This window comes from Podarcis filfolensis, assembly GCF_964270895.1.
Source record: "Podarcis filfolensis genome assembly, chromosome: 8".
Classification (NCBI taxonomy): Eukaryota; Metazoa; Chordata; class Lepidosauria; order Squamata; family Lacertidae; genus Podarcis; species Podarcis filfolensis.
Window position 1 is genome coordinate 15,512,673 of NC_139611.1, and position 11,433 is coordinate 15,524,105.

Genomic DNA, 11,433 nt, shown 5'->3' on the forward strand with positions numbered 1-11,433 from the left:
ACACACACACATACCAGCAGCAGCAACAGCAGCATCCCCACCACTTTTGCCTTGTCCCTCTCATGTTTGCCTAAAAACCTACACAGAAACCAGTGCCAGGATGGAAACGCTCTTCAGCAGCCTCCTCCCGAGAGGCAGAAGAACCGCACAGCCAGAATCAACGAGGCATCGAAAAAGCAGCCTGACAACCAGCAAAGTGCCAATGAGAAATGTGCCCTTTGCAAAGGAAGACAGGTGGTGTGTGTGAGGGGAGGTGGTCACATTAGTAGGAATTGCTCATCACCCTAGGGGTGAAGTCAGGAGCCTTGCAGCCAACGCAGATGACACTGAAGGTGACGGAAGGCTTGTAGTGATCCACGCCTCCCTCTGCCCAGCGCTGGGCCATAGGGCTTTTGCATAGTCAGTTTCATGTGAAGAGAAAATACCAGAGTTGTGTTTTTTTTTAATGTGCACTTCCAAGTTACTTTCATTTTCTTTCTTTTTTTATATAATTTTTTATTGAGTTTTACAATTTAACAATCAACCAAACAACATGTAACAATTATAAAGGAGAAGAAAACTCTTCCCCATGGCTTCCCTCGGCTTTCCCTTCTGATTCTTTAAATATTTACTACTTCTGCTTGTTATCTTACCTTTATGATCTTACACCTAAATGCTCTATATTCTAATCATCTTCATCCCAAATTTTCTTTCATAATTACATCTTGCACTCAGTTACATTCCATATTATTATTTCTTGACCTTTGAACTTACTTTCTTGTTTGTAAGTGTTTAGTCAAACCCTGCTAGTGAGTCCAATTCTTTGCAGTATTTCTGTAAGTACAATATGAAACCTTCCCAGTCTTTTTTAAAGCCTTCATTGTCATTGTCTCTGATTCTAGTTGCTTTCATTTTCAAAGCGAATTCCTCCAAATCATTGAATGGTTATAGCTCCCATTAGTAGAGCATGATTCTCTTCATCGCAGAGTTGTGGGTTCCAGCATCACATTGGGCAAAAGATCCCTGCATTACAGGGGGTTGGACTAGATGACCCTCATGGTCCCTTCCCACTCTGCAATTCTATTATTCTAAGAAAACTCAGCTAGTATGAGGTTAAATGCTTTTAAAGGTAAAGGGTAAAGGGACCCCTGACCATTAGGTCCAGTCGTGGCCGACTCTGGGGTTGCGGTGCTCATCTCGCTTTATTGGCCGAGGGAGCAGGCGTACAGCTCCCAGGTCATGTGGCCAGCATGACTAAACCGCTTCTGGTGAACCAGAGCAGCGCACGGAAATGCAGTTTACCTTCCCGCTGGAGCGGTACCTATTTATCTACTTGCACTTTGACGTGCTTTCGAACGGCTAGGTTGGCAGGAGCAGGGACCAAGCAACGGGAGCTAACCCTGTCGCAGGGATTTGAACCGCCAGCCTTCTGATTGCCAAGCCCTAGGCTGCTGCCTTATCCTGAGTCAGACCATTGGCTCCATCTAACTCAATATTGTCAATATTGACTGGCAGGCAGCAGTCTGAGTTTCAGACAAAGGACTCTCTCTTAGCCCTACCTAGATATGCTGATAATTGAACCCAGGATTTTTTGTATGCAAAGCAGATGCTCTGCCACTGAGCTATGACCCTTCCCCGAGAAAAGACGTCCTCTCTCCCCATCACTGTATCCATTTCCAAATTCCAGTCATAGTCCCAGGTGAGCAAACGAATCACCAAAATGATAGGGGAGGGGGGCAAGAATCTGATCTCGAACCTGTGCTTCAGCACAAGGCCTGCGAGAAGGCAGGCTGCCTCACCCACCCACCACTGGGAGCTAGCAGAGTGGAAAAAGCTGCCTGATCCCTCTTGCAGAGCAGAAAATCCAGGCCAACACTGAGCCGGGGATCAGCTGGCAAGGATGTGGGTTGGTGAAATCCAGGAAGGACTGAGCTGGGGAAGGCTGTTTAGTGTCCCCAGGAATGCAGCTTGAATCGCAGGCGAGAGATCCAAAGGGACCTGCACAACAAAGACATAAACTTCTGCAGCTTGTGAACACAGCAGGATGGAGGGAGGGTAGAAGGTCGCCCCATCGCACTATTTCCCCCCAGTATGGCTGGAGAGCTGCATCTGAATAGCAAAAGGCTTTCCAGATGACACAGGAGTCTTCCTTTTGCGGGAGCAGGAGAAAACAAGAGACTTGGGTTATTACCGAAGTCATCCTGCTAATCTGAAAGGCTTCACGCAGAGCGAGCTCCAGGCATGATATAAGGCCAGAAGAGGAGCCCTGCTGGATCAGCTCAGAGGCCCTCCTGGTCCAGCATCCTGGTCTCAAAGCAGCCAATCATGGGGCGGGCACTAACAGGAAGCTCAGAAGTGGAGTGCAACCGCAGTGCCCCTGCCTGCTGTTTGATGCTCCTTAAAAGTCATAAGAACCTAAGAAGAGGCTGTTGGATCAGGTCAAGGGAACATCGGAGTCCAGCTTCCTGTTCCCGGGGTGGCCCACTAAATACCTCCTGAAGCCCAGAGGCAGATCATGAAGGAAACAGCCCCTCTCCCACAGATACCCATAAGAAGAGCTCGGTTGGCCCATCTAATCCAGCATCCTGTTCTCAAAGCAGCCAGCCAAATGCGCCCAAAGGAAGCCGTCAAGCAAGACCTGAGTGGAGGGTCACAGATACCCCCATCCTTACCCTAGAGAGACTCATTCCGGAGGGTAACCATATTAGTTTCCTGTAGTGAACACACACACCTTTTTGTCTCTCAAGGAGCAAAAAACATTCCTCCTTATGTATGCATGTTTGCTCCTTTGGATAGTGGAAAGAGAGTGGAAAGAGGGTGCCGTTTTCTACCAGGGACGGGACAAAGGGAGATTTTGGAAAAAGAGAAGAGGAGAAGCAGCAGCTAGACCATCATTCTTGTTGACACCGGATTAATCTCTCCCCGCTTCTCATCTGGGCTCTACTTAACAGCACCGTAATGACCAGAAATTGCCTCTGATAAATCAGTGGTGAGGTTTGCCTAGTCGCAGCTGCCATGCCGATGGACGAGTCATTATTCTTTCAATTTAGCCCCCTGATGCCTCTTAGCATGCCTTTCGGGCTCCCCGTATGGCGCTCCTTAGCCTGGCTTGACCCCCAAGGCTGACCCCCTCCACCCACACCCTGGAGAACGGCCTAATGAGAATGAATGGAAAGCCCTTTCACAGCAAATGGGACGCAGGTGGCTCAAAATGGCTTTTTTTCTTGGCCACTTTAAAACTGGAAGAGGGGGGAAGGGGGAGGGAGGCAAAACTATTCACACCATATATTGGAGGCACTCAGATACCACTTTAACCAGTAATGGCCTCCCACCCGCCCCCCGAATTCTGGGAGCTGCAGTTTGTAAAGGTGCTGAGAGGTGTTCAGAGGCACCCTATTCCCCCACCGTACCCTCCAACCTTTCTCTGCTGAAAACAGGGACGGTCTGAGGAAAAGCAGGACATTCTGGGATCAAATCAGAAACTGGGACGGCTTCTGCAAATCCGGGACTGTCCCTGGTAAAATAGGGATGCTTGGAGGGTCTGCCACCCCAGAGTTACAATTCCCATAGTGGTTTAACAATTAACTCTTCTTCATGGGGAACTCTGGGGACTGTAGCTCCATGAAGGTCTCCTAAGGAAAGCACACACCCTCACCTATGGATTTCTATTAATATGACTAGGTCATCAACAATGAAGTTTTACTCAGCATAGAGCCACTGAAATAAAAGAAACTAAGTGAGGACACATTCACCCCATACATTTAAGGCACTATACCATGTTAAACAGCCATGGTTTCCTGCTCCCTCAAAACAAAACAAAACAAAACAAAACAAAACAAAGTATTATGGGAGCTGTGGTTTATCACAGGTGCTGAGAGTTGAGGAGACTCCTATTCCCCTTACAGCGTTACAATTCTCTGGGAAAAGGGATTAAGGGATTGACTATTAAGCTACTCTAGGAATTGAAGCTGGGCTCTTCCTGACCGGAAGAGTCCACGACCAGGAGAAGGAGGAGTATCAGGAAGAATGGAAGAAATTTAATGATTATTTAGTTAAATTTGTTAAGTTAAACTAACTGGAAATAGCTTGCAGATACTTAATGGGTTTAGGATTTTATTTATGTTAAGTGATGAATTAATATGTTTAATTCTGTAAGGTGAAGATTTAAGGATGTTAAGTTTAAGTTAAATTTCATAAAAATTGGGATTTGGAAAACCGTTAAAAGGACATGCAATGAAATTCAACCAAGGGGATGCGAGGAAGTCACTTAACAAAGTTAACAACTGTATTTTTTAATAAGGCTATGATTTATGTTTATTTTGATTGTTTGTCTTGTGTGTTTGTTTGTTCGTTTATAATATTGTGAAAACCAATAAAAAAAATTGGGGGGGGGGGAATAGGAATTGAAGCTGGGGTGGGGAGATAAGGATAAGGGGATAACTCTCAACAACTGTAACAAACTACAACTCCCAGAATGCTTTTGGGGGAAGCCATGGCTGTTCAAAGCAGTATCATAGTGCTTTAAAAGCATGGGTTGAATGTGTCCTGAGTTCCTCAAGCATCCCTAGATTGCTCAGCTCCCACAAATCCTTCTGGCAGTCCAGCATGCAGCACCTAGCACATCCCTGATCCTAAGACTCCTTTTCAGCTGCAACAGGATCAAGAGTCATTTTGCAACACAGAATCCCCATTAGCTACGAAGTTGAAGCCCATCTTATTCTTTCTGCCTGTGACACTTCATTTTCATCACATATATATTTTCCCCGAGAAAGCTTCTGCCTCGAAGGTGCGAAATTGCAATTATACACTTCAGAAGTTGTTTTGAGGAGCAGCAAAGTGTGTGTGTTGGGCGGGGTGGGGGGAATGATGGCTCTCAGATCTTTCAGATTCCATTACGGTCCTTCTGTGAAAACACATCGACTCCCATTAGAGGGATGCCACTCACCCACAGAACCTCCATTTCAAGGCTGAGAAAAGTGATTAAGAAAAGTTGAAAGAAACAGCCTCTCTCTCAGCCAGTCTGGATCTCCTTGACCTGCCAAACGAAGGTGGTAAGTGGTAGGGTAGTGGAACCTTCAGAAGCGCAGAGTCCCTTGATGATGATTTTATTATTTATATGCCGCCCATCTGACTGGATTGCCACAGCCACACACCCTCGCAGGCGAAGCCAGGACCAGTCCTGCTACTAGGCAGTGAGATGATTGCCTCAGGCGGCATATGCTGGGAGATGGTGGTGCTCCTCAACTCTTCCTCCTGAGCTCATTAACCATACCTTTCTGTTGGAAAAGAAAGCTGTGCCTTGCATCTAGCTCTGCACATTCATGGATCTTGCATCTTGCCCTCCACCTCCACCTCCACCTTGCTGATCTCCCTCAGGGGCAGTGCAGTGCCATGCTGCTAGTATTGAAGTAGGATACAGAACTATAGCCACAGGTGGGGGTGTCATTCTTTCCTTTGCCTCAGGCAGCAAAATGTATTGGGCTGGTCTTGACTGCACCCTTTCATAACTGCACCCCCTTCTAAGATTATACAACCTTCTGAAATTATACAATATTCTTAGAATTCTACAATAACTAGAGATGCATTGCAACAATCAAGAAGATCGCCATGTGTTGCCTTTCAGCTGCAGCTTTTATTTTTCTGTGCACATGGGCAAATGATTCCGAGTGCCCCAATATCTTCTTCTGTTGTGAATTAACTTGTGTTTTCCATGAAATTCCATTGTGCATAGCAGAACTCACACATCATTTTCTTGAAACTGAAGGATCCTGTGTTTTCCTTAATTGCTTAGCGTTGGAGCAAAGCTTTGTTCTAACTCCTCCTCAGTGTTTTCTCTGCACACCTATTCCCCTCCCAGAGCTACAATTCCTAGAGTTCCCTGTGAAGAAGGTTCGATTCTTAAATCACTCTGGGGACTGTAGCTCTGGCAGGGGACTAGGGGCCTCCTAACAACCTTCAGAACCCTTAACAGAATACAGCTCCCAGAAATAGCAGGTGGAACAATGGAATGTATCTAATGCTAGCCTCGCTAAAGCAGCAGAAGAAGAAGAGTTTGGATTTGATATCCCGCTTTATCACTACCCTAAGGAGTCTCAAAGCGGCTAACATTCTCCTTTCCCTTCCTCCCCCACAACAAACACTCTGTGAGGTGAGTGGGGCTGAGAGACTTCAGAGAAGTGTGACTAGCCCAAGATCACCCAGCAGCTGCATGTGGAGGAGCCGAGACGCGAACCCGGTTCCCCAGATTACGAATCTACCGCTCTTAACCACTACACCACACTGGCTCTCCAAGCAGGCCCATCCAAGCTAATAGACATGGCTAATTTAGTTCAATTAATCTCAGTAGGTCTACTCGGAGAAGGACTTAGTTGGATACAACCAAGTGGGGGGCAGGCGGAAGGGAGGGAGGGAGGGAGGTATATGAAATCAGGCACAAGTGTTGGTCTGGATCCCACCCCCTTTGAAATTTTGCACTACACAGGCTGGCTTCTCGGGCGGTGATCTATAGAGTTTGTGCATGAAGTATTTATGTGACCATCAGACACTTGGCACTCCAAGGCACCTCTTCCACATGCTTCAATGTTACGACTTGCCATCAAAAGCATCCATCTGTTTAAAACCTGGATGCCAAGTCTGGTGTGGGAGCCAAGTCAACAGATCAAATGCAAGTGTGATGTTTGCTCCTCCGCTCCGCTTTATGATGATTTAACGATTGGGATGAAAGCTTGCAGAGCTGGATTCTGACTTACAGTAGCAGATCATAAGAGTACAAGGCTTAATTTGAGTCCCCATGAACTCAGAACCCAAAGGAGAGAAAGGACAGGCTCAATTTCCAGAGTCTGTCATGCTCTGCTATCTTGGTTGCGCCTAGAAAGGGCAGAGACTTCAGCAAAGAAATATAGAGGATTTAAACTGCATTGGGAGGGAGGGGTTAGAAACAGAATCAATAGCAAACCCCTACATCAATAACTACTCAACAATTTGGAAAATCTGGAGTAAAAATAATAATAAGTGATACGTTTCTGCAGTTTGTGCATTGGGAAGAAGTTGGTTGTCCATACCACTCAATGTACTTGTATATAGGACTTAACCCTAAAGCTAACAAGCTGTTAGAAACCTCGTTAAGGAATAATACAATTACCAGGTTTCAATTACATCAAGTCAAACATTTTATAACAATACCCAGTATCACAAGCCAAGCCACTAGACATCCTTTCAACTTGCGAAACATTTATTGCTCAGACCATAAAGAATGGAAAGTGTATGGTTTCGGCAATCTATAACATTTTGTTGGGTGAAAGTATAAGCATTCACAATGGATTTTAAGTCATCTGGGGACAGGACTTACAACTGAACACTGATGAAACTTTATAGAGGTGTAGAAGCGAAAAGGCGCCGTTTAAATCTGTCTCTGCCAGTTGAGAGAGAATGCTTTAAAAACAGTGTTCTTCTGGGACCTCATTCCCCACACTCTGAGCAGAATAAACAATATGCTTTTTTCCCCAGCGTTGGAAAGAGGTGTGGGGAGCAAGGTGGGGAGTGAGGTACCTTTTTCCATATGTGGTAGCCATACAATGGCATTCTTCCATTCCGGAATGCTGTATGTGAAGAAATCAACAAAATCGCCCGTCAGTCACTGCAGCTATATCCACAACTAGTTTTGCTTGTAATCTAAATCAGCAATACACAAAGACTTGGTAATCTGTCTGTTAACTGCTGTAAGACTTCTTATGGCCCCGAATGGGAAAGTCCTTGAACCGAACACACTATTCCCGGTCTCCTAACTTTGGAAATGTCATTATCTACATTGGACCTTCCATATTAGTTTCCTCTACCACCACCACCCCTCAGTTTGTGTGCAGTTTGCATGTATGAGCAGAGACCAACTGTGAGCGATGATGGAATGCAAAAGAGACAAAGTTCTGCATTGCAAGTTTCCTACACTAGAGTGGTATAGTGCTTGCAATGTTGGGAGACTGTGGTTCTAAGTCCCCTACTCAGCCATGAAGCTCAGTGGGTGACCTTAGCCCAGCCTCTGTCTCTCAACCTAAACTTACAGGGTTGTTGTGAAGATAAATGGGAAGAGGAAAAACATGTATGCCTTTTTGAGCTCCTTGGAGGAAAGGTGGAATATAAATGCAATCAATCAATCAATCAATCAATCAATCAAACAAAGCTGATACCAAGAAGTGTGGACATCAGCACTAACACATAAACCAAAAGCAATAATAAAATGAACAGAGTCAAGCATATTTCAGAAGACTTGTTATTGCTTTATTACTTGTGCAAATAGGGAAGAAAATAGTTGGCAGCCACTGGCAGCTCATGGACAACTTTGGCTGGGAGATCAGGGGCGGTTCCTGTAAAAACACAAAGAGATGCACATGAATTTCTAAACTGAACTTGTGACCCAACAAGGTCATGCCAATGTTACATTGTAAGTCCCTCCCTCATAATGTACAATTATGGTACAATTCAGCTAAAAACATCCTCCCCCCCCCCCCCGAAAAAAGTTAACTATGTTCTGTATTTAATGTAGACCCACTGAAATTTATGGGCATCACCATTGATTTCAATGTGTCTATCTGAGTAAAACTTGGGTACAACCCAGTATCTGCCCAAAAACCCACAAGTGAAAACTGCATCCTTTTACAAAAATCTTCTATATGGGCTCTATTAGCTCCCCCCCTCCCCGATCACTAGTTGCCTTTTAAAAGTAATGCAATGCTACAAACAGCAAAAGCAAATAAATGAATCATAACCCAATATAGCAAGACACGCAAAATAAAATTTAAAATGTGCTTAGAAATGTACACTTTGGGGGAAAAAAACATTTGAAACACTTTCTTTTTTAAGGAAATGTCTTTATTGCTTCAACAACAGAACAGAATAACTTAAAATGCCCACATATCTCAATGCAAATGTTTCAAATTCACAGATGATTGTACTGTCGAGGGCTGATGGGAGTTGTAGTTCAGAACATCTGGAGGGCACTGGGTTGCGAAAGGTTGCTTTAGGCATGAAAATTATCTGGAAACTTATTCCTCTGTATACTTGGAACAGAATTTTCTGCTTATCATCGGCATCATTATTAGCGATCAGTTCTCAAATATTTTCCCTCTGGTGAAAAATATCAACTTGCTTCTCCGAGCTGAAGGGCAGAGGAGGCTGGCACAAATCTGCAGGTGACAGGCAGTGTTTGCTGCCTCACAAAACAGACACCTCGGATAACAAGGGCTGACTGTGATAAGCTGGAAGTGTAATTACAGGATATCTCGGTGCAATTCATCTCTGGAGCAAGGCGGTAGCTGTCACTGTAAGTCAGAATCTCTCTCCATCGGACCTTCTGAGCATGTGGGCGTAGAGAGGAAACAGGCGATAATGCGCAGGAGATTATGTTCAAGTAATTAGAAACGTGGCCTCTGTAAATAAGAAGGGGTGTGGGCGCAGTGGCAGAGCACCTGCTTTGCATGCAGAAGGTCCCAGGTTCAATCCACAGCATATCCAAGTAGGAGTGCGGAAGTCTCCTGCCTTAAACCATGGAGAACCATTGCTACAAGTCAGGAAAGGTAATACTGAGATAGACGGATCTACTCAATGCACAGCAGCTTTTTGATGTCTCGGGGGAAGGATCATAGGTGTCCTGCAGATCACACTTTGTACACAAAAGGTCTGCGGTTCAATCACCAGCATCTCCATGTAATGTCCGCTGGAGAGCCACTGCCAGTCATTGCAGGCAATGCTGAGCTAAATGGATCAATAGTCTGACTTGGTATAAGACAGGTTCCAGTGTTTATTGGGCGTATCCACAGCTCACTGGTAGAGCATCTCCTTTGCAGGCAGAAGGCCCCAGATTCAATCTCCAGCACCTCCAAACCAGACGGGTAAAGACTCCTGTCTGAAAAATTGGTCATCCTTGACTACTGGCCACAGTGGCTGGGGATGATGGGAGTTGTAATACATCAACATCTGGAATGTACTAAGCTGGAGAGGACTGCCACAGGGATGTGGAGCCTCTGACATGCAAGAGAAATAGACTAACATATCCATCCCAAATCGGTATAAGGCAGAACTAATACTTTCACTTTTCTTTTTCTTTTGTAGGTATGTACGCATATAAACATGTAATTATTATTAATTTTCAGCTAGATTTGTGATCAATGGTGAATAAAGTAGTTAGTCAGTACATTACATTACATGTAAAAAGGAATTGTTAATATTTACACTGTCTACTCAATTTTCAAAACTCAGATCATAGCTATACCTTGCCAGTATCACTGCATAGTTCCTTTATTAATTCTAGCTTAATACCAACTGATAGCACCGAATACTACCACGTACACTACAAGCATAATGTAGTAAAGTGTCATATAGGCCAAGATTATAAATGCAATCATTGGACGCAACAACCCATTAATATTGTTTTTAGTTAGCTTGAAGAAAATATGGCAGTTAATATCTATTCCATATCTGATTGTCAAAAAGTTTATAAATCAGACCCAATCACCCTTAAAGTATTGGGAAGGGAGCTCCCTGCCACCTTGTAACTGAATGTGCTCTGTATCTTTTGCCATGAATTGGGGAAACCTTTTTTTCAGGCTGAGGACCACATTCTGTTCTGGGCAATGCTCTGGGGGGGGGGGGCACATGTCAGTGGTGGGTGGGGCTAGAGACAAAAGGAGGTAGAGCAACAAATGTAAACGTTACCTTCATACAACAGACTAGTCTCTATACACACATGCACACAAATCCCCCTCCAAGCAAGCAGGAGGCATTATCAAAGTTCAGAGACACATTTCCACCCATGGAGGGTGTGAAGCTGAGGCAGTGAGGAGCATGGCCTGAGGTTTGCCCTGTGTAGGGGAAATTAGCCATGCTTTGCATCCAATATTGGGTCATACGCAGAGCAGGCCAATTGAAAATAATGGGCATGACTTAGTTCCGTTCATTTCAATGGATCTACTCTGAACCGGTGCGGTGTAGTGGTTAGGGTGCTGGACTAGGACCTGGGAGTCCAGGGTTCAAATCCTCACTCGGCCAAAAAGCTCACTGGGGTGTCCTTGGCCCAGTCACTCCTTCTCAGCCTAACCTACCTCACAGGGCTGTTGAGGGGATTACTTGAGGAGGGGGGAAACCACACACACCACACTTGGGCTCTGTGGAGAAAAAGAGAAGATACAAATGTGATAAAATAACTAACTAACTAACTAACTAACTAACTCACAGCTGGATATAATCCTTTTCTTCCTTTTTCGCAACTGAGGGACTGAAAGTACTGTGTTTAAAATAGCTAAACATGCAAAGTCTGCCTTCCGGTTGTGAATAGCACAGCTGAGGCTACACAATCAGCTTTTCCTCCCCTATTACCCAGTAAAAGTCATGGTGGTTGAAAAGATCAGGGCTTTATTCCCAGGCTTTGTGAAGGGAGTCAACTTCTTAAGTGTGAGAGCACAC

At 44.8% G+C, this 11,433-nt stretch overlaps 1 protein-coding gene across 14 annotated transcripts in view; it reads right to left on the minus strand.

The window, feature by feature from the left end:
• Positions 1-7,192: 7,192 nt before the first annotated feature.
• Positions 7,193-11,433, minus strand: part of TARDBP (TAR DNA binding protein) — a 38,206-nt gene continuing 33,965 nt past the window's right edge. For 5 of the 14 annotated variants that reach the window (XR_014551635.1, XR_014551636.1, XR_014551640.1 and 2 more), the window contains 3 exons: positions 11,073-11,135; positions 8,261-8,339; positions 7,193-7,577 (listed from right to left, as the gene is read on the minus strand). Coding sequence is in view for 5 of the 14 variants with exons in the window: in XM_083628832.1 (XP_083484958.1) it covers positions 7,379-7,577; positions 8,261-8,339 (278 nt within the window). In the remaining 9 variants the exon portion in view is untranslated. Of the gene's footprint in view, positions 7,578-8,231; positions 8,340-11,072; positions 11,136-11,433 lie in introns of those variants that run through there. The other 9 variants (XR_014551637.1, XR_014551638.1, XR_014551639.1 and 6 more) reach the window with 3 other exon arrangements.